Genomic DNA, 22,321 nt, shown 5'->3' on the forward strand with positions numbered 1-22,321 from the left:
AGGCACTGCCCTCCCAGTTGTCCAGATCCACTAATCCTCACAGACAGGCCAGTGCCCCGACCTGTCCCCCAACACTCTTGGGAGGCAGCCATCTCAGGAAAGCTTTTCCCCAGCCCCCTTCTCGGTGGCTGTTAAAGAGGCTTGTAGGGTGCTGGACATGTTGCTTGAAGCACCCCTAATGATAAGAGGAAAGAAAGTCTCTTCATTTTACAGGGTTCTGTAGCTGACCCAGTGTTTGCCCTCTGGTTTCTTGGAGTTTCCACATGCACGTTGACCCCGGGCCTCTTGAATGCCAACCTAGATTTAGCTGTGCAGCTGGTATTGTTAGGCCTAAGGCCATTTGAAGCTGGCATCATTTGAAGTCCTGGTTAAGTGTAATTTTTCTATTTGTTTTTTCATGCAGGAACGAAATAATTGTCTGGCCGACTCGCGAGCTCTGAGTGCCAGCCACACTGACCTGGCCCACTGAGGGCCAGCAGGGCTAGGTAACCTGTCTTGGGAGTGTGAGACCGCCCCGCCCTGCCATGCCCCTCACCGCCCTGCCCAGAGGCGCCAGCCGCACTCCTTGGCTTCCTTTCCTAGATAGTGACGTCCACCAACCTTGGAGGTGCCTTTTCAAAACACCCGGGAGGCCGTGCCTCAGCATTCTGTTACCCGGCCTGCAGCCCCAGTGCCAGGAGCCGCCCCGACCACGACCTGGCCAGGCTGGCTCAGGGAGGCCGAGGTGGCGCTGAGGTGGCTTCAGCACGCTGGGGATTGGCTCCTGCTCACGGATGCTGTTGCATTTCCTGCCTGCCACCTTTTTGCCATGACACCAAACTCTCTTTTAAATTGTAATATTGTAATAAGGCTGTAAATTAAGAATCTGGAAACATAAAGTACCCCTTTCAGAACGATAGGCATTTAGTGATCTATGGCAGTAAAGCCTGAAGCTTAGCAGACACTGGTCAGTGGGAAGTGAATTCCTTCCCAGCAGGAGCATCTTCTGGGTCTTTCTTTCCAAGGTCCCCATGCCTGTGGCCCTGGGGCCCCATGCCCACCCCTTTTGAGCTGTGTTCTCCCGGACGCCCCTGCACACGAAGCCCATAGAGACGTGTGTTTCACTTTTTTTCTTTTTTCTTTTTTTTTTTTTTTGAGACGGAGTCTTAACTCTGTCGCCCAGGCTGGAGTGCAGTGGCCCAATCTCGGCCCACTGCAAGCTCCACCTCCCAGGTTCACGCCATTCTCCTGCCTCAGCCTCCCGAGTAGCTGGGACTACAGGTGCCCGCCAGGCGGATCACGAGGTCAGGAGATCGAGACCATCCCGGCTAACACGGTGTTTCACTTTTTAAAAGCTTAAGCTTTATAGAATGAGGGAGCACGGTGGACTCTGACAGGAACCTTTTCAAATCAATGCTGAGGCTGTATTTCTTAGCCGTCCACAAACTAGTCCATAGGTAAAGAGCGTACAAAACAGATGCCGAGGTGATCAGTGATTCCAAAGGCTGACGCTCAGAAGCGCCACCTCCATGCCAGCCAACTAGGCTACGGGATGGAGGGGCGGTCTGTGAAACACCAGCCGTCCCGTGAAAGCTCAGCTTGCCACTGTCATGTAACAGGGCGGGTGGTGGCCCAGCAGAGGCTCACACTTGTCACCTTCAGCCCCCAGAAGCTCCCCGTGGGGCACGAAGGCTGGGGACAGAGTGTCCTGAGGTTTTGTTACAAGGCTAGACTTTAAAATACCTTTAAAAGTTTCATCCCGTCTCATGTCACAGGACTGCTGTGTTTGTGAAAACGCGTTTGTTTCCACAAGACAAGCTCCATGTAGTCACCAGCGGGTGCCTGGCCCAGGAGCTGCCCTGTGGAGCCAGCGTTGTCCCCGAGCTGCTCACCTGTGGCCGTGGCTCCTTTTCTGAGGCTCCTGACTCCATTCTTGCAGATTCTAGTGGATCAGGAGCTTACTTTCTAAATGCTACATAGAGGTGTTGAAGAAAATTTCATAGGTTCTGTAATAGTGGATGGGATTAAAAGAAAAAATGTTAAATTATATATATATATGGCTGGGTGCGGTGGTTCATGCCAGTAATCCTATAATCTTAGCACTTTGGGAGGCTGACGCGGGAGGATCACTTGAGCCCAGTTCAAGAACAGCTTGGGCAACACAGCGAGTCCCTGTGTCTAGCAAAAAAAACCATGTGTATGTATGTATGTATATATATATATATATATATATATATATATATATAATTTGATGCGTTGTGAGAAGCCACCCCCCAAAAAAAAGGGGGGTGTAGAGCAGCTTCCCCTGACAGGTGCCGTGGCTGCCCCCGTAGTGGGCTATGTCTGTGCACAGGCGACAGGCAGGAGGGCTCCGGAGCTTCCCTTGTGGTGGGGGTGCCTTCTCCCTGTGAGGATGCTGAGCAGAGTTTGGAACCCAGACAGTTTCCCTTAGTGACAGTTATCTGGAAAGGAAAAAGGGCATTTAGAAGGAATTAACATAGGGCTGAATATGGAGTTGAATTTTAACCTCTTCAGACTGATGGGTGCAGACGAGGTTGTGTGGGGCCTCTGTGGAGCCTGCTGTGGCTTCCAGCCATGGGACTTTAGGGCCGAGGTGGCCTCTGCAGCACTGTGGCTGTGGGAGCATTGTGTGTTGGGGTAAGAGAAGCCCGGGGGCCTCCCTGAAGCCAGCTCGTAAAGGAAGGTTCGTGTTTCAGAGAGGGAGGCGGCAAGGGAATCTGAGTACCTGAGTCCCCGATGTTTGAACCCTTCCCCTCAATAGAAGTGCAGTGATTTCAGCCATTTCCCATCTGGCGGTCTGAATTTTTCCCTTCAGAGGAGAGAAGTGGTGGGCCCAGCCATCCCTCCTCCTGTGTGTGGTCGTTCTGGTGAGAGGAACCCCGCGCGAGAGTCAGCACCTGTTTCTTCAGCGTTGCTGTCAAAATAATCACTGCGCCACCCCCCCCACAGCAGCCGTGTGTGCAGCGCCCGGCCCCAGCAACCATGGCACGGGAGCGTCTGGATCTGTGGGCGGACAGCATATCTGTGGGTAGTTGGTGCAGCTGTGGCAGAAACCAGGCCCCTGGGGAAGTCCTGTGACACGGATGCTTCCCTGAAGCAGCAGCAGTGTGCGGCTCAGGGGTCCTCAGAGGCCGGTGGTGCCCGCGGGTGGCACGGGGCACTCTCATGGGCAGCACTTGGTCTTGTGTTTACAGTATTGGAGGGATTCACATCGTTATTTTCTGGATTAAGCTGCTAGGAGTATCATGTACTTAGAAATTCAGTGTTTATAGTAAGATGTATTAAACATTGCTAATGATGTATGGTTACAATGTATAACAGGTTTTCCATTGTCATAACTGTATGGAATTTTCTTGGAGGATGTCATTAGCTTCTGTTTGCACTGACTTGTGAGCTGTGTGTACGCTGTGGTCAGATTTCTGAATGCTGTAGAGCACTTACCAGCTCTGACCATGTCTTGCTAGGGCCAGCAGGCTGTGTGTGCAGCGGGGCCAGCTGTCTTAGGGCTGGTATGTAGACTTGTATTCTGTTTACAATTAGTTCCCCAACTCTGTGGGGAAGAACCTAAGTGGTTTTAGTGTTTTATAATATGGTGAGGCAATGAGGGTCAGGGCGCGTGGTCCCTGAGGGAGGGTCTTCAGGGCAAGACCCGTGGCCCTGGCCTGAAACTGTGCTCCCCAGGGCGTGGTGCCTCCCTAAGGGGATGGTCAGTGTTCCTGGGACTGACTGCCAGGCCAGCCCTTCTGCAGACTCCTGTGGTGGGAGTTCCCTGGGACGGGAAGCCCCTCAGCCCCTTCCCTCCAGGGGCAGGAACTGAGCCAGCATGGGCGGGGCCGGCCGAGCTTCCAGGTGTGTTTTCTCTGTTAAATGTACCTCTGTCTTTAAGCTGTCTCATTTTCTAATCGCTGGCATGTCTTGCCTAGAAAAGCATTTGGAATTGCTTATGTTCAATTACAGAAATAAAATGTCTTACTTGCTGTTGTAGAATCCCTGCACTTTTGCAGAAAGGCTGTTTTGTAAAAATCCAACCCCAAAATAACTTTTTCCGATGTTCATGCCAGTGATTCTTAACTTTAGGGTCATAGAGAGCCTTGATAACGTGGTGAAGGTTTAAACGGATTGTCCCACCCTAGAAAATGGCAAACAGAAAAATTCTGCACAGTATGGCCCCACCCTTTACCTTTCCCCCAACCAGTGCCAGCCCCCCTTCCTCCCACTATAGGAGCACCCACAGGCTCACCCTGGGCACATAAGGTGGGGGGTGACAATTTCTGCCTCTGGGTTGTGGGAGGAGTCAAGCTACTTAACAGTTGTGGGCCTGAATTTCCCTACCTGCAAGTGGAGATGTAACAGTACCTATCCCTAGGAGTTGTGAGGAGAACATACTTCAGTGTGCATGAATTACTCAGAGCAGGGCCTGGCAGACAGCAAGACGCAGGTCCTGGAACTGCAGCCACTGAACATTTATTTGTCAAAGGCCTGGTCTGTGCCAGGCAGCACGTGGAGGCACTGGGTGGAGGGTGGAGGGGGTTGTACGGTGGGAATCAAGGGGGTCACCACTGTGCCCATGGGGAGGCCACGCCACTCTGCCTGCTGGGTGGATATTTCAGCCTCTGCAGCCAGATGTGTTCCCAGGAGGCTCTGCTTTCCAGCCAGATGTAAGGCCTGGCCACAGTGTGGGACTGGGTCTGCAGGTGGCCCTGCCAGGAGTCCTGCCATATCCCTACCAGAATACCACCCAGCCAGGCCAGGGCTGAGCTGGACGCCCAGACCCCCCGGGCCAGGATACACCAGGACCCTCCTTCCTTTCAACCTCGGATCCTCTTTGCCCAGAACTGTGTTCCCAGGTGGCTGACGAGCCTGTCACGTGCCAGCCCTGTGCTGCCTGCGCTCCTCTGACTGGCTGTGGTGCTGGCACAGGCCACACTACTAGAGACAAGGCAGTCCCCCCACCCCCAGGCTCTCCTGGACCCTGACACTGGAGGTCGGTGGGATATGCTTTCTCCACCTTGTACCACACTGAAGTTTTGTGGGGCACAGTGTGTGCCGAGGTGGGGCCCCCGGGAGCCAAGGACCCAGAGGTGGGTGAGGAGGAGCCGCCTGCCTGCAGCCCCGCTGTGGCCCGAGTGGTGGGGGAGTAAGGACTGCCCTGTGTGCAGGAGGGGAGACCCTCGTGGGCACGGTCCCAAGGCTGAGGGGGTCTGAGGCCCCAGCCCAGGGGGCAGGCCTCAGACGCAACCCCAGTTGGGCTTCCATGTGGAGAGAAGAAGCAGGAGGCTCCCAGGGAGTCACTGTAGGACACCCCAGGCTCCAGCCCTGAGAATCACCTCTCCCCAAGGGCCAGCTCAGCAGTGGGGACCAGGTACCCAGCAAGCGGGCCTGTCCCCAGACCCAGGGAGAGGCAGAACATCCCCCCAGCTCAGGTGGGGGTCAGTCTGTGGCCACCATCTTCGGATGAGAAAGTGGAGCCGCTGCCCTGGAAGAGCTGTGTCCGAACCAGGCTCCCAGCTGTGCCACGGCCCAGGCAGATGCGTTTTAAAGGCCCGAGCCCCGTGTGTCGGGGCTTCTCAGGCAGGGCTGTTGTGCAGCCGCCACCATGTCAGTGGGACTGGGTCCCAGGTGTCCCTCGCACCCCTTCTGCACTGATCGTGTAGGAACAGGAGGAGGGGGGCAGGTGGGGGGCAGAGAGCACCCGCAGGGTCCGGGCTGGGCAGCCGAGGGCAGCCTCTTCCTCGCGGAGCCGGTCAGCCAGCAGTCTTACCAGGAGCTGGTTAGCCCAGGTTATGCCAAGGGCTGGGGAAACACGCTCGTCCCAGAACCTGAGAAACAGGAAGCAGGCAAGATGGCGCTCAGGCTTGGTGGCCCCGCCCACTTCGGCCCAGCTGTGCCCCTGGCACCTGCACAGAGGTGCACACACCACATGGCTGCACTCACCCCAGCGGCCTGTGTGCTGCGCCCTGCTCGTCCATGGCCTCTGTCACCTGGAAGAGCACAGTCCAGGTCAGCTGCAACGGCTGAGGGTCTTCTCGATGGTTAGGCACAGGCTGCTACCCGCAGGAGCCGGAGGCCACCTCACTGCCACCCGCCCCACCTCCAGACCGGCTCTGCTTCTGCATCCTGGCTAAAAATACGAGCTCACGGGTGCACCCCTGCCTTGGTGCCCACCTGGTTGATGCACAGCACAGGGCTCTGGAAGGCACTGCTCAGCTCACGCAGCGCGGCCCCCAGGGACTGCAGATGCCTGGCCCTGGGGGCGGAGGCCTGGCTGTCAAATTCACAGCGGAATGGGGCTGCCACCGAGTCGATGACCACCAGGCGAGCCATGCCCCGAGACAGCAGTACGGGGACCTTCTTATTCACACACTCCAACAAGGTGTCCTGTGGGGACAGCTGTCATTGTCTATGCTGGTCAGCAAGTCCCCACCCCAGGTGACCAGACCCCGTTTGGACTGTCACTCGACCGTCTGACTGAAAACCTTCCTACCCACCTGGGGCTCACAGTGCCCATACTCTGTAGTCCCCATACTCTGAGCCCAATTCTGTATTTTTCTCAAAAAGGCCCCAACTATAGAAGCTTCAGGCTCACACAACTGGTTCCCTTGGCCCCATGTCCTTCCTCTGGCCCTCCCAGGCAGTCACCCCTTGGCTGTGCCAACACCGTCCTCTGTAGAGGCGTCCTTTGCGCAGGCTCCTGAGTCCTTGCGGGGGTCTGCTCTCCTTCTGCCATGGTTTCACCCTTTCCCCCCTCACAGGTCAGCAGCAACCAGCCCCCTCCTTCAGTGGCCCCACACCAGGTACTCAGACCACCCAAACCTGGCCACAGTTTCACCAAAGCCAGCCCGTGGTGGCCATGACCACCTGGGCCATGACCTCTTCAGACGCTCAAGCAAGGCAGGGGCCTGATGCCCTTCAGGCGTTACTCAGGCGAGTCAGGCCTGGCCTGCCTCTGCCAAGGCGTGGGGCACTCTGGGAGACCACCTGGGGGTCAGGATGGGGCTGTAGGTTGAGACACCCTCAAGGCCAGCGCCTCCCGTGCACCGAGGCCTTAGCCCTGTGCTCTGAGCTGGCCTGGCCTGGCCAAGGGGTGGAAACAGCCCTGTGCCCACCAGCTCCCAGGAGAGCTTCCAGGGGAGGACCCCCCAGTGAAGGCAGGTGTCCTCGGCCTCCCTCTGGGTGCTGCCGTGGCCTGTGGGTGCCAGAGCCATTGGCATGGCTGGCCTGGCCTCTGACCGCACAGCTTGGTGAGCCATGGTGATGGGGGAGGGTGGCACAGCTGCTCCTGGCACCAAGCAGGGTAGTTCAGGCCCCATGGGCCTTGCCAGCAGCTCTGGCCAGATGGAGGCTGCTAAGGGGCCCCTAGGCTGCCCCTCAAGTCCAAGGTCTGCAGCCACACACTGGTGGCACGCCCGGAGCTCTGAAGACGCCTGAGGGCCGCCTGCACGCCCTGAGTGAAACTCGTCTGTGCTTCATCTCCAGGGCGTCTCTGGCCGAGCCTCTTTTTGTGGAAAACGACAGCAGCAGCAGTGGCCTGGAAGACGCCACCGCTAACGTGAGTCCCACGGCCTGCAGCCCCAGGAAGCAGGCAGCTGGGCCAGGGAGGGACTTTGCACATGCAGGGACTGGGGGGAGCTGGGGATGGGCAAGTGGTGACTGCTGCTAGCTGCCAGGCTGGGCCTCCAAGAAGGGCTTGGCTCAGAGGTCCCCATCCTCATGCAAGCCCAAGGGCCACAGAGGAGTTGGGGGGTGGGAATGGCACCAGGCTCTGCTTATGCAAGAGAAGGCTCTGTGTCCACACCCCTGGCTTCCCCCGTGCCAGATGCAGGCCTTTGGTGCTCCAGGGAGCAGAGACCAAAGACGCACCAGTCCCCCATGACCCCTTGGCCCCAGGGAGGCTCACAACCAGCAATACCCTCTTCTCTAGGCAGACTTGGGGTGGGGGTTCCCCAGAGAGCTGTTTTCAGAACAGAACTTAGTAACACTGTCAGGTTTTGGCGGCCCAGCCCTGACCTTCTATCTTCTCTTGCAGTGACCCCGACCTGGCCCCGCTCCAGGATGGGACTGCCGAGTGTGGCCCGGAGCTGGCCCGGGACAGCCAGGGCGGCAGGGAGGGCCCCTGGCCGGGAGCCGCAGCGCTCACTCATTTCTCCTGCGTCTGTGTGCGTGGGACATGATACTAATAACCACACGGCTGGCGTGACCTTGGGGCTGGGGCTGGGGCTGGGGCTGGGGCTGGGCCTAAGCGGGTGCCCTGGTGCGGCGTGGTCCCTCCCAGGAGACCTGGGGCATGAGCTGGGCCCACGGCTCCCTTCCCATGTGTAACTTCCTCACGTTGTGTGTGATAACGTATTTTATTGTACATTTTTTTAAATTAAAAGTTTATATGCCTTATGCTTTACTTGAAAGTTTTTATAAGACCTCTTAGAAGTGGGGGAAGGCTGGCCGGGCGCGGTGGCTCATGCCTGCAATCCCAGCACTTTGGGAGGCCGAGGTGGGCGGATCACCAGGTCAGGAGATCGAGACCATCCTGGCTAACGTGGTGAAACCCCGTCTCTATTAAAGATACAAAGAATTAGCTGGGCATGGTGGTGGGCGCCTGTAGTCCCAGCTACTCTGGAGGCTAAGGCAGGAGAATGGCGTGAACCCGGGAGGAGGAGCTTGCAGTGAGCTGAGATTGCGCCACTGTACTCCAGCCTGGGCGACAGAGCGAGACTCTGTCTTAAAAAAAAAAAAAAAGAAGTGGGGGAAGGCCCACCCAGGAGCTGCTCTGCCAGGCCACAGCCATGTCTAGGGTGGGCTGGACATGGCAGCCGCTCCCCCTGCACAGGGCGGAATTTCCTTATTTGCCTTTGGTCAGGGGTTTACTCCCAAACTTCCCATCTTTTCTTCTGCATCTTTTCTACTTCATCACTTCTCCCTCCCAGGATGATCTCTATAAACTAAGCACTGACAGCTCACAGCACTGCTGCCCCAGCTGCAGGGATGGGTCCCAGCCTCTCTTGCCTGCTTCTTGGCGACAGGACGGACTCCACTGGCCCCCGGTGAGTGGCCCCTGCTCTCTGCAAGGCCTGCCATGGGTCCCTCCTCCAAGCCCAGCCAGTGTCTGCAGGGAAGCCAGCAGCCAGGCAGTGGTCAAGGATCTGAGGTCACCTGTCTGAGCTGGGTGCCCAGCAGGCCTTGGCCAGGTGGAGCCCCTGTGCCCCTAGTGAGGGCCGTCTTCCCCTCAGAGGCAAGGGGAAACCAACACAGCTATCTCAGCAGGGCAGCAGCCTGGAGAGCAGGTCCCATCCTTCTCAGGGTGGTGGTCTCCTGGGGCAGCTGGTCAGGGGCCCACAGCCCAGAGGAGGTCCTTGCCACCCGCCTGGGGCTTCTCTTCCCCACTCCGTCTTCATGGGCAAGGTTAACAGATGGTGTACAGGCGCCCAGTTACATCTGAGTTTCAGATCATGAAGAAAGTTGATCTGAATATGGGCATCCTCATTCTAGAACACGCTTCAAAGCTGCCTGAGATTCAGATGTAACTGGGTGTCGTAGCCTGCCGCCCTGCCTGCCTGGCCCACAGCCACTCCTGGCCAGGATTCTGTTTGGCCAAACTGCCGTCAGGCTCCTGAGCCTCCTCCTAGGCCCATCTGTGCACGTCCTCATGAAATCCAGTTTTGGCAATCCCTGCTGAGATTGTAGCAGGACCCATGCTCTCCGTATCCAGTCGCCCTCAGTAGCTGACTGGTCCATCCTCCACAGTCCCCAGGGGTGGTCTGATCCCCAAGGCACACCTTCAGCAAGGGTCCTGGCAGGATGCTTCAGCCAGAATCCCCTCCCCTGCCAGTTCCTCTCAGTCACTCTCCATCCTCTGACCCCACCTGCTCCTCGGGCGTAAACCCCCATGACCCATGCTGTGTTCAGAGCTGAGCCCCATATCTCCCTGCCCTGCTGTGAGACCCCATTGCCGTGGTGGCTACACCTGCCCCAATGGTCCTGAATAGCTTGCCTTGGGGGTGTCATGGGGCTTCTCCCACACTCACCACATCGGCCACGTGCTCGATGAAGATCTGGCTGCCAAATCGGAGCTTCTGAAGCAGCTCTCCTGGAACGTCAGTGCGCAGCCGCGGCTGCTGGGCCATGAGCTGCTGCAGGCGCTTATGCGGGAAGGCATCTTCCGTGCAGATGTAGACGGCTCCTGGGAAGCAAGAGTGCCTGATGTGCCCAGGGGACTCCAGACGGGCCTGTGACTGCCACACAAATCAAGTGCAGATGTCTCCCGCCATTTCTAACTCTCTGCCCCTCACAGGTTCTTTGCCCCTCGCCTGGGGAGGGAGGAGGCTGGTGCTGTTTCTCACCCTCCCACTGGCAGCCACCTTCGGGGCCAGGTGACCCCCTCAGGAGGAATACGGGCTGGGTCTCCACTTCTGACACCCAAGCAAGGACTTCCCCTGTTCTGGGCCCTGGGCTGGAATGGCCACAGATGGGAGGCCTCTCCTGCTCCACCCTGCCCCTCCTTTCCCGTGACCCTCCGTTCCCCACTGCAGGGCAGGGAGCAAGTGGCAGCATCAGGGCAACGCCTTCTGGAAATGGCCCCTGAGCCCCAACACGTGGCCACCCTCAAGGCCCCCACTGAGCAAGTGTTTCCTCTCTTCAAAGCTCCTGCAATCTGGGCTCCATGGTGAAATTCAAAAAGCCAGCTTGAAAAGACACGTGTTGGTGAGGATGTGGAGAAGGCAGACCCCTGACCCCTGTGCGCTGCCGCTAGGAATGTAAAATGGTGCAGCTCGGAAAACAATCGGTACTTCCTTAAAAAGTTAAACAAATCACATGACTCAGCAGCCCCACTCCTAGGTAGATACCCAAGAGAAAACACGTCCACCGTAGCACGTTTCATGACAGCCCGGGGGAGACGGCCCAAAGGCCATCAACTGAGGAGTGGACGAATGAAGTGCAGCCCATCCTTACAGTGGGATGATCGAACCTTAAAAGGGAAGGCAGTTCTGACACCTGCTCCAGCATGGATGAACCTCGAAAACACAATGCCAGTGAAGGAAGCCTGTCACGAGACCACGTGCTGTCCGGTTGCACTTGCATGGAGCTCCCAGGACAGGAAGAGCCAGAGGTAGGGAAATGGGAGGCAGGCTGCTGGGGGTGGGGGCTGACTGCTCATGGGTAGGGTTTCCTTTTGGGGTGAGGGAACTGTTCTGGAATTGGATAGTGGTGACGGGCACAGAACTTCATGCTTCTATTAAAAGCCACTGAATTTATTTATTTTATTTTATTTTTATTTTTGAGAGACAAGAGACTCACTCTGTCGCCCAGGCTGGAGTGCAGTGGTGCGATCTCGGCTCACTGCAACCTCTGCCTCCCGGGTTCAAGCGATTCTCCTGCCTCAGCCTTCTGAGTGGCTGGGATTACAAGGCGTGCGCTACCACGCCCACCTAATTTTTGTATTTTTAGTAGAGACTGGGTTTCACCATGTTGGTCAGGCTGCTCTCGAACTCCTGACTTCATGATCTGCCTGCCTCAGCCTCGGCCTCCCAAAGGGCTGGGATTACAGGCGTGAGGTACTGCGCCCATCAGGCCAAACTGTACACTTTTAGAGGGAATTTTATGGCATGTAAATTACATCTCAATTTAAAAAACAGGAAGGCTTAGGGGGACTGATTTGAGTAATAATAAAACTCCAGTTTCCTGCAAAACAAAAACAAGGCCGGCGAGCTCTCTAAGCATTGACTATGCCAGGAAGGCTGCCCAGCCAGGACCCCGTGGCCCACGGGGCGTCGTCCTGTTCCTGCAGTGGCACATGCAGTTGTGGGAGAGCCAGTGCCCCCACGCCATGTCATGCAGCCTATTTCTGAGTGTCCGCATAACCTTTAATTCTGAGCTGATTTTGCTTTGACAGAATTTCAAACGTAAAGAGTTGCAAAAATGGGTCAGGAACCCCCCGCCCCATTCTGTGTCAGAACTAAGCTTCTGAGAAGCATCTGGCCCACTTGAGGCCAGGAACGTACAAATACTGCCTTGGGAGGCCACATCCCTTTTGTGGCTGGTTCCCTTCCCCACCAGTGTCCCCAGCCGTGACTGCCCCTAGTCAGGAGCCACAGGAAGGTCGGGGCCCTGGGCTTCCTCCATCCTGTTGGCTGGAGAGAGGCTAGGCTGGAAGGCTGGGAAGCAGGTGGAACCGGTCAAGCAGCGTGTTTTTGTTGGGGTGATGTATGTAGGGGCTGCACAGTCATGGGGACGTCGTGAAGCTGGCAGGAGGGTGGCTGTGGGCAGCCCAGTGGTGGGCGGGGCCCCAGCAGGCCTGGGAGAGCCTCACGCGGCTTAAGCACGGGAGTCGGAATCACTTCAGAGCCCGCCTGCCACTTTCTTTTCAAAATTCGGGCCTTTAGATTGGATCCAGGAAAGGAAGTCATTTCCCCAGGAAAGCACATCTGACCCCTAACCTTGCATGTGGTCACGGTGGCCGTGGGGCCCCCTCCCTTCCCCTGGCCCGCAAGGCTGGACTGTGCTGTCATCCCGCAGCAGTCACTGGGCTGGGCGCAGCTGGGGGATTCAGGGAGGGTGTCCTAAGGCTTCTGTGTCCCTGGGTATCGGGGAGTGTGGGCTTCACTGAAAAGGCCAACGGGGTGGAAGCTGAGGGGGAGTCATTGCACAAATCAGATTTGCACAAAGCCTGGCACGGAGGACGCTGGAGAATGAGGGCGGCTCCCGTCCCGTTCCTGAGCACGCCCGAGTCCCGCCTCCACCTCACAGCAGATCTTCCGTGGGGTAAGCGGGAGACTCCCATTTTCAAGGCCAACTCCTGTCCTCCCGGCTTCTGGCTGTCTCCAGGCTCATCCCCAAGACCAGCCGCAGGGACTCAGGCACCTGACAAGAGGGCGCCCTCCCCTGGGCTGCAGGGACAAAAATGCCTGTGGCATGAGCAGACCCCAGCTGGGCTCTCAGGAGACCCCTCACCCTCCACCCGACACGGAGGCTCAGGAGACCCCTCACCCTCCACCCAGCACTGAAGCTCAGGCAGGCACAGCACACCCTGGGTCCTGGGGATGACGCTGAGGGTGGCAGAGGTGAGGTTCCCAGCCACACCGCTGCTGGCAGGTCAGGCCCGTGAGGAGGTGGCTGGCTGGGCCTGTGGGTCCAGGGCCTGGGGTCCCGCCCTGTGTGGGAAGTGAGCCTAGCAGATGCGCTCAAAGGTGCCACCGATGAAAAAATGCTGCCACTCTGTGTTCACGTGGAGTTTAAGACAACGTGGGAATCGCATGTTGACACCAGGGAATTAGTTTAAAAGTTAAGGAGCTACTAAGAAACATCTCTCCTACTCACAACTCACAGTTTAAAACTATGTGAACTTTTAACACCTGAGAGACCCAGGCAGGCATGCTCTGAACGCTTTAGTCCAATGCAGGGAACCCTCGTTTCACAGAGCGTACAGGCTCAGGGGCCGTGCCAGGAGCATACACGGCCTGGCGGCAGGGCACCTGGGGAAAGGCTGTGCTGCCCTCCCTGCGTTGCTGGCTCTGTGGACTCCGGGCTTGGCAGCTGTGCTCAGCCAGCGACCCCTGGGGGCCTAGCTCTGCTGAGGGCCGGCTGCCTGGTGGTGGGGTTCGTACCCTCCCACCCCTCCTGCTGTCAGCTGAGCCCAGCCTCACTTCCCCCTCCCTGTTCTGGAAGGAGCGAGGGCAATCAGGGTGAGAAGGAGGGAGATGCAATGGTAGGAACAGCGCAAGAGGCGGCCACTGCCCCACCTCAACGGAAAGCTGTCCTGCACAGAGCAGGGGCTGCCCACCTGCCCAGACCCCACGGAAGAGTGGCCACTCACCAGCCTCCAGGCCTCCGTGCTGCCGCGGGAACTGCACAGCCAAGCAGAGCTGCAGCGCCAGCTGGGTCTTCCCTGCCGAGCTGCGTCCGGCCAGCTCAGTGATGCCATCCAGGGGCAGGCCACCGCGGAGCAGCGCGTCCAGCACCGGGCAGCCCAGGCTCAGGCGCTGGTGCTGCGCGGGGAACCGCTCCTTCTGCTGGTGCAGCTGCAGTGCTGAAGGGCAGGGATGGTGTCAGGCCTGACTCTCCTGGGCCTGCGGGCAGGGCTGGGGACTGCGGGAGGCACGGCCAGCCTGCCTGTGCCAGGTGCAGTGTGGCTGGAGCACAGGTGCCTGTGGTCATGGGGGTGAGCAAGGTGCTGAGGGCAGGGAGGGGTAGCCCAGCTGGGAAGGGCGGGTGCACCTGAGATGCAGAGTCAGGGGGAGCCCCAGGGCCACCATCACATGCCCCCAGGGATCCCCCATGGGGCAATTGCAGCACCAGACGCCTTCAGCCAAAGCTTCCAGAGAGCCCCGAGGCGCTCCCTAACAGCCTCCATGTGAAGAAAAAGGCACAGCTCCGTCTAGCTGGGATGTCCTGGGGTGCTGAACAGTTCTCAAGTGGCTTTAATGGGCTCCCGCAGGCGCACACACGTGCACACCACATGCCGTCAGTTCTCTGTGACAGATACCATTCTACAGCAATGCTGGTCTCAGCCTCTTGGCTAAAGGGCCTTGGATGAGCCATTCGACACAGCCTCCTCCACGACACCGAAGAGCCCCTCAGGGCAAGGCTCAAGGTGGGACACGCGGTGCAGGCTGCGCTCTTGGCCTGGGGCCTGGGCCGGGAGGAGCAGCCCCTCCCTTGGTGTCTGCACACTGCCTTGGGCACCCCGTCCAGGTGGAGCAGGCCACCCTGACTGTGAGGCCTGCCCAGAGCCCTGCCCACAGCACCGTGTGTGTGGCCGTGGCACCTGCCCACCACGGCAGCCCCAAGTTCAGCATGTTCCTTGGGGCCTGGGCCACTGAGCCACCTGCAGGGGAGGGAGGACCCTGCTCATGCCAGGACCCCGCTGCCTACTAGGGCCTGCTCAGATGCAGGGATGGAAACCTTGTCCATCCAGGCGCATGGGGTTCCCTGGGTACCTCCTTCCCCTGCTGAGACCTGGTTTCCCACACGTGTTGGTGGGACCGCGGCCAGGGCCCCATCTCACACCGTTCCTGCCCTGCCAGAGCCTGAAGGGTTCTGGGTGCTGACTGCCAAATCCACCCCTGCTTCCTGCACCCCCTCCTCTGGTCCATGGAGCAAGGTCCCCAGGAGGCCCCACAGCCCCTCTGTGTCCACCTCACGCATCTTCTGACCCGATGCTGTGACCACAGCCCCATGGGTGTAGGACAAGCAAGATGGGAACTCTGGGGCTGAAGCAGCTGCCACACGCCCTGAGGCTGGTCCCTGGGTGAAGTCTGCACAGCCCCCGCCCTGCACCACTGGGACCATGATGCTGGAGCCACATGTCACCCCTGGCAGAGATGCCAGGACCCACCTACCTGTAAGGATGCTGCTTCCCCGCAAGTGTAAGGAGGCCGTTCTCAGCAAGTGCCAGACCTCGGGGCTGGAGAGGTTGGTCAGTCTCTTCAAGTCTGGTCCAGAAAAGCGTAAAACCTCCTTTACCGATTTCAGTTTGGCTGAAATAACACAGATAAATTACAGGAAAATGTCAGACTCTCATAACGCAGGGCAACACAGTGACAAAAGGTGCTTGTTAAGAGCACTGTGAGAGCACCGTGCTTCCGATTCTGGGGACAAGGTGGGTAGGGACCGGATCCCCTGCTCCCTGGAAACCCTGGACACAGTGTGGCCGATGCACAGGCAAGAGGAAAGGGCTGCTGGACACTGCGCCCTGAGTCCTGGCACTCGGACAGATACCAGCCTCATGAGCTGGGGCAGAAGCCAGAAGACAGGGCTGGGCAGGTCCCGGTGCTGAGAAGAAACGACAGGCACCCAGTTCCATGCCAGCTGGAGACAGTGCTCCAGAAGGGGGCAGGAAAAAACCAGCACCGAGCTTTCCACCACCCGCCCACCAGGCATGGATCTGGGCTGAGCCACGGGCGAGGACATGTGCCCTGGGGAGGGGAGCGCAGGGAGGGGAGCGCTGGGAGGGAAGCAGAGCCCAGGTCCAAACACCAGCTGCACAGGGCAGTCAGGGCAGGGGGCAGAGCATGTGCGAATCAGAACGGCGGTGGCAGCAGTTACAGGGGTGCAGACCCCCAGGACCTGCCATCTGAGGAGGAGGGCAAGGAAGTTAATTTTGGACTCAGATAAGTGGATCACTTTCTAATTTCAAACTCGTAGAAAGACGACAAATGCTGCAGACTGATCAGCCGATCAGGGAAGTGCGAGGAAGCGTGCACGAGAGGGAGCAGTGGTGGACGAAGCGCCCCACCCGGCCACGGAGACTTACACCCGCCACATCAGAAACCCCCTCAGCACGGGTGCGCTGAACGCTGCAGTGAAAAGACAACCACTGTCCGGCTGGAAAACAGTAAGCACTGGTGTGATCTTCAGAAAAGCCACACAGAAAACACAAGGAGATGGAAGGGTGGGAATGAAGAAAGTGCCCCTGGGTTTCACCAGATCCAGCGGAGGGGCTTCCCGCAGACAGGCTGCTCCAGAAGGCTCTGTGGGCCCTGAGGACTCGCCGGGATCGGGGCTGTGGCAGGACGCTCCCCTTGGTAAGCCTCACAGCCCCAGCCCCCTTCACAGCTGCGAAGTCTGCAGGGACTTCTGGAAACATTGGTTTTTGGATAAGAGACACAGGTGAGAAAGGAACTCCCTGGCTGAGCCCTTCTCTGTCCCTGGTCTGCAAGCGTCGTGTCTGCAGCTGTGGCAGCAGCTGTGATCACAAGGCCACCAACAGGAGGATAAAAACCAACAGCCAAGGATGGAGAGTCAGGACAGTGAGGCCCTGCCCTGTCACCAGGCTGCTGCGGCAGCTCCATGAGCACTCTGGCTTCTCGCCACAGACAGCGTGCTGAGGTTCACGTAGCTGAGGCCCTGGGAGACGGGGGAGGATGGAAGATGGCAGGAGGGTCCCCGGATGACAGTCAGGCGGCTGGCATGGGGAGCAGGGGGCAGGGGCTGCACGTGGGGCCTGAGTTTTGAGCATTTACTAACTCGGGCGAAAAAAGATGCTGTAAGAAAGAAAACCATCCCCTGCACCACCACACCAGGTTCAACAATGGCCAGTATGCACCCAGTCACAACCCTGACAGCTGATGTCACCCAAACTAGGTTCCAAGTATGGGCAGGGAGCTGGGGGGAGAGGAAGTTAGGGTACACAGGTGTAGGCACGCTCAGTCCTCACAGCCCCCAAGAGAAGTCCATGGATAATCAGTAACACTGACAAATCAAACATTACAACATAAACACATTTAGGAGCCCAGATGTAAATATTTTTTTAAAAAATAACTAAAAGACCGCTGGGCGCAGTGGCTCACGCCTGTAATCCCAGCACTTTGGGAGGCAGAGGCGGGTGGATCACGAGGTCAGGAGATCAAGACCATCCTGGCTAAAACAGTGAAACCCTGTCTCTATTAAAAATACAAAAAAATTAGCCGGGCGTGGTGACTGGTGCCTGTAGTCCCAGCTACTAGGGAGGCTGAGGCAGGAGAATGATGTGAACCCGGGAGGCGGAGCTTGCAGTGAGCTGAGATCGCACCACTGCACTCCAGCCTGGGTGACAGAGCGAGACCCCGTCTCCAAAAAAAAAAAAACTAAAAGACTTTATGTGGCTCCATTTTACCTTTTAGACAATATGCATGTATTACTTTGATAAAAATAAAAGTAACTGAAAGAAATCCATGTAGTACACACACACACACACACCCCTGAAAATCCCATAGTACATCCCGTCCTCGGTTTAATAATCAGGGTAGGCAAAGTAAGGAAGGCTTAGCCAGCCAACATTTTGTTAACCTGCCTTATATAAACTGCACACACCCACCCACACCCTTTATGTAAATAGAAATAAGTGTACCTTTCTTAATTGCAGCAATAATTCTGGGATTCAGGTCCAGTAGATCCAAATCCATTTTGTCGGTGGGCTGGCCACCAGGATGAATAACTTCCCAGGAAAGACAGAACAATGGATGCAAATTCTGAGGCACTCTCCTTCAATTCAAAGCCTGTGGGAGGCCCGAACCAGGGAAGTGACAGCAGCCGAGGTGTCCGTGTCATCGGGGCTCTGTCACTGAGGGTGGAGGAGACTTCACTGTAGAGGGAAGGCTGTCTAGCTACATGTAGGGCAACATGTCTGTAATTTACCTCTAAGAATTATTTAGCAGCTTAGAACGCATTCCAGACACTGATGCATTTGAAAAATCCCCCAAACCCACCACATTTACCTCCTGTGGAAAGTGCTAGAAATAAGACCATCCTCCTGCGGCAGTTGGGTACCCTGCCCGACTCACCTCTCTGGGGCTCGGGGATGACCCGCGTGTTTTTGGCTGACTTGACTGAGGCATCTCTTGCACTCTGCAGTTTAATTTCCCTTAAGTGTCTCCCTGGGGACTCTGGAAAGAGTGGGAAGGTGAGTGTGGGATTGGCAGGGTGCTCAGGGATCCGAACATCGGTGGCCCCCAGCAGCCAACAGCAGAAGACAGCTTCCTGTGGGACGGGAGGAAGGTGCCGTGGACCCCACCCAGCCTCTCCCAGGAAGGGAGCTGGCAGCCCTTCCACAGCCCGAGCCTGGCCCAGCAAGGGAGAAGCTCAGCTCTTCTCCCCTCCGGCCTCAGCAGGCTGCTCAGGGACTCAGCCTGGGGTCACATAAGGCCTTTCCAACAGGCCACTCTGCATCCCCTGTCGGCCTCCCAAATGGTGAGACCAAGAGTGTCCAGGGCATGGGGAAACTGGAAGGCAGCAGCCTCGAGGGCCGGGTCCAGGATCCACGTCCTCCAGTGAGGCCTGGTGCCCTTGGCCGTAACCCAGCAGAGGAAAGGGCGGGCCGTGGACTTGGAGGAGGTTTTCCCTTGGACCACGCAGAATGTGGCACTGGCCTGGACACGATCACGCTGGTCACTCGTTTGCCCATGTTCAGCCTGCTCAGGGAGACAGGCCCGGCGTGGAGAACAGACTACAGGAGCAGCAGGCTGAGGCACGCCCCCAGGCACCCCGTGAGGCGGGCAGTGCAGGGAAGCTGGTGCTCCAGGATGCGTTTCCTGCCCACGCACCAGGCTTGGCTCCCGGGCCCCACGGCCTGTGGGTTTTCTGAGCAAGGGACAGGGAGGTGCCCAGGCCTGGTTGCCCAGGCAGGCCTGACAGGAACTGGCGAGAAGCCACTCTGGAGGGCCGGGCGCAGGCCAAGGCAGGGCGGTGGGGCACTGAACCAGCTCCAAACTGCTGGCAGAGCTGGCCTGAGTGAGGAAGTGAGGTTCCCAAGCACAGAAGGCACATCAAAAAGGAATGCCTCCTCCAGGAAGGCACTACACTGCCAAAGGAGGTGTGGCCTCGCCCGGCTCGAAAAGAGGTCATTTTCAGAACATGGGACTCTCCAAGCCCTGAGGACAGGAGGCAGCCTGGGGAGTATGAACCTCGTGCCTGGTAGGGGACCCCACACCCGAGGTACCACCCAAAACACAGCCCAGATCTGCACGGAGGGATGGTTCCCTGAGCAGGCGTGACTGTCACAGACAGGCTGGGCCTGGGGGCTGTCGGGAGGCTGCTGCCCCGGGCTGGGTCTGGATACAAAACTTGGACTGTGTCAAGCAGCGGGACACTGGCAGGAGCACCGGGAAGGACGGCACGTGGCTGCAACGTCTCCCGCCTTCAGGACGCGGGCCAAGGCCAAGGCACCTGGAAGCAGAGTGTCCACTGACGGGATAACAGACTCACTGCTTGGCCAACGGCAGTCCGGCTCCTGAGGCTCCTCCTGGGCCCTCTGTGCACATCCTGGTGAGAACTTGGTTTAACAGGCCCGGCTCAAAGTCTGTTTAGCAAGGACCTCCTCCCGTGTCCCATCACCCTTGAGAGCTGATTAGGCGCCTCATCTTCCACTGTCCCCCGGGCGGCCTGATCTGGCAGGTCAGTTTAACCCGCATCCCCTTCACCCCTGGGGGTTCCTCTTAGCAACCTTCCATCCTCTGCCCTCGCCCAGCTCTGGAGCTATAAGCCGCCACCAGCCCATGGCCTGTTCAGAGCTGAGCCCAGCCTCTCTCCCACTGCAAGACCACAGTGTGGTGGTTCCCACACCTCTCAAAGTTTCTGAATGAAAGCCTGGTCTCTGCCTAACGTGCTTTCACAGGTATCCTGGAATATTTTCCCTTTAACACCAAGCACCTGCCGCATCCCAGACACTGGCCCGGGAGCTCCACAGACAGCCCGGCACATGCCTCTGTCCTCTCACCGCTGTGAGGGGCAGGGGTGTGACCAGCCCATCTCTCTACACCGGGTTGAAGGCCACACACGGGGAGCAGCCCACAGCAGGCAAGGGGCTGGCCCAAGACAGACCTGTATGTCTTCCTGCAGCACCCAAGCTGAGCAATGACTTCGGGGGAGAGCTGATGTCACGTGCTGCTAGGTGAGTATGGACGGTCACACCAGAGCTGTTAGGCTCACACGCCAGGCTCCGGAAATTCAGACTCTGGAAATGCTGTGGTTACTGCCTGGAGCTGCTCTGAGCCTTCCGAGGTGGACTCACTCCTCTGCCTCGGGCCCTAGGACCTGCTGTGTAGCTTTGAAGTGATTCACAGCACTCACATAGTCTGATGTTTTGGGGTGACCTGACCCCCCTGCAAGAGTGTGATGTCTTATCAGACCACATATGTGAGGACTTGAGTGAACTCTGCAACCTTGGGAATGCCACTTAAACCTTATCAGACGCTCCCTTACGTGAGTTACTGGCCCTGACTGCTGGACTGCAAAAATAGACATCAGCTTGAAGGTTGTGCAGATGCTTTGAGGCAAGCTATACGCTGCTGGCCTGGGAGCTGGACCTTGGTCCCAGCTTCTCAGAGAGCTCCCGCTCTCACGTTCTCCACTGCTACCAAGGCACACCTCGAGCTCTCACCAGATCTCACTTTCCAGGGGCCCGCTCCATCCCAGCAGAGCAACTGGACCCTGGCCATTCTGCCACTCACCTCCCTGCCGTGAATGCACCCCATCCATGGAGGCCCTGCTTCCCTGCCAGGCGTCTTCACCTCCTCCCCTCTCCTCCCCTCTGAGCACTGTGAACCCGAGAACAAATCCTCTTTGACAATAAACCGTGTGATTCGTGGAATCATACTTTGATCATCTCCTTATTTCCTCCACACACAAGGACCCCTGCAATGCCAATGGCCCCAGGAGAGGGCAGAGTCAGCCACAGGGACCCCACCTCACAGGCTTCAACACTGCTGATGCCTGTCATCCCAGCACCGTGGGAGGCCAAGGCGGCCAAGATCGCCTGAGCCCAGGAGTTCAAGACCAGCCTGGGCAACACAGCAAGACCTATTCTCTACCAAAAAAAAAAAAGAAAAAGAAAAATAGCTGGGCGCCGTAGTGGCGCTTGGGGTCCCAGCTACTTGAGAGCCTGGGAGGTCGAGGTTGCACCTAGCTGGCGCCACTACACTCCAGCCCGGATGACAGAGCCAGACTGTCTCAAAAAAACAATAAAAATTCACGCCTTGTAATAAGGAATTAAAGGCAGGATGAACAAACATTTTCTTCTTTTTTTTTTTTTTTGCTTTTTGAGATGGAGTCTTTTTCTGTAGCCCAGGCTGGAGTGCAGTAATGTGATCTCGGCTCACTGCAACCTCCGCCTCCCGGGTCCTGGTTCAAACAATTCTCCTGCCTCAGCCTCCCAAGCAGCTGGGATTACAGGCACGTGCCACCACACCCAGCTAATTTTTGTATTTTTAGTAGAGACGGGGTTTCACCATGTTGGCCAGGCTGGTCTTGAACTCCTGACCTCGTGATCCGCCCGCCTCGGCCTCCCAAAGTGCTGGGATTACAGGCGTGAGCCACCGCGCCCGGCCTTAAAGATTTTCTTTCCAAATCAAAGTATTAAAATAACTGTTCAGACCTCTCCCACTTCGATGCGAGGCCAGCGCGGTCCCAGGCGGACGAGCGAAGGCATCGAAGGCCGGGGGCGCAGCCGCGGGCCCACCTCGGCCTCCCCTGAGCGGACGCCTCCCCGCGCGCACCGGGGGCCCCGGAGACCGCCTTCCCCGCCTTCCCCGCTCCGAACGCACGCGGCCCGGCCCCGGGGAGGTGCCTGAACGCTACCCGAGCTGCGGCGGGGCCCCCGGGGTGAGTGCTGCAGCCCCAGGCCCGCCTGCTCCCACAGGCTCGGGCAATGGAGACCCGCGGCCTCCCCCGCCCCTTGACCCTGCCTCACCCCTCACGCCCGCTGCCGCCCACGACCTCCGACCCCGCCGCCCCCCGGCCCGCAGCCCGGCTCGGCTGGCCTCACCTCCCGCGGGTTCCGCACTCCTCTTGGCGCCGTCCTGCTCCTCTCGGCCTTCTCCTCCAATAGGCGCCTAGCACCCTGAGTGGGCTACACCAA

The 22,321-nt window shown here is 58.1% G+C and overlaps 2 protein-coding genes and 1 long non-coding RNA gene across 40 annotated transcripts in view; 2 read left to right on the forward strand and 1 right to left on the reverse strand.

Moving 5' to 3' along the window:
• Positions 1-8,388, forward strand: part of KLC1 (kinesin light chain 1) — a 72,367-nt gene extending 63,979 nt beyond the window's left edge. For 19 of the 34 annotated variants that reach the window (XR_010130835.1, XM_031001533.3, XM_004055749.5 and 16 more), the window contains 2 exons: positions 7,477-7,549; positions 8,027-8,388. Coding sequence is in view for 30 of the 34 variants with exons in the window: in XM_004055749.5 (XP_004055797.1) it covers positions 7,477-7,549; positions 8,027-8,029 (76 nt within the window). In the remaining 4 variants the exon portion in view is untranslated. Of the gene's footprint in view, positions 1-403; positions 899-7,476; positions 7,550-8,026 lie in introns of those variants that run through there. The other 15 variants (XM_004055751.4, XM_019009412.3, XM_055361644.2 and 12 more) reach the window with 2 other exon arrangements.
• XRCC3 (X-ray repair cross complementing 3) lies at positions 4,443-22,289 on the reverse strand. Of its 2 annotated transcripts, XM_031001539.3 has the most exons (9): positions 22,229-22,289; positions 18,252-18,353; positions 17,819-18,031; positions 15,330-15,467; positions 13,805-14,017; positions 10,020-10,174; positions 6,166-6,378; positions 5,935-5,981; positions 4,443-5,819 (listed from the first exon to the last, which is right to left on the reverse strand). In XM_031001539.3, the coding sequence occupies exons 3-9, from the start codon at positions 17,871-17,873 to the stop codon at positions 5,600-5,602; spliced, it is 1,041 nt and encodes a 346-aa protein (XP_030857399.1). In that variant the 5' UTR covers positions 17,874-18,031; positions 18,252-18,353; positions 22,229-22,289; the 3' UTR covers positions 4,443-5,599. The 2 variants fall into 2 exon arrangements, with proteins under 2 accessions (XP_030857399.1, XP_063554285.1); XM_063698215.1 differs by lacking the exons at positions 6,166-6,378; positions 18,252-18,353; positions 22,229-22,289 and having other exon boundaries at positions 17,819-17,950.
• LOC109023212 (uncharacterized) lies at positions 18,027-21,256 on the forward strand. 4 transcript variants are annotated; one of them, XR_010130836.1, is made up of 3 exons: positions 18,027-19,731; positions 20,081-20,356; positions 20,863-21,059. It is a non-coding gene; the product is annotated as an uncharacterized lncRNA (long non-coding RNA). The 4 variants fall into 4 exon arrangements; XR_010130838.1 differs by having other exon boundaries at positions 18,616-19,731; positions 20,113-21,256; XR_010130839.1 differs by having other exon boundaries at positions 18,616-19,731; positions 20,305-21,256.
• Positions 22,290-22,321: the final 32 nt, after the last annotated feature.

This window comes from Gorilla gorilla, chromosome 15 (assembly GCF_029281585.2).
Source record: "Gorilla gorilla gorilla isolate KB3781 chromosome 15, NHGRI_mGorGor1-v2.1_pri, whole genome shotgun sequence".
Taxonomy (NCBI): Eukaryota; Metazoa; Chordata; class Mammalia; order Primates; family Hominidae; genus Gorilla; species Gorilla gorilla.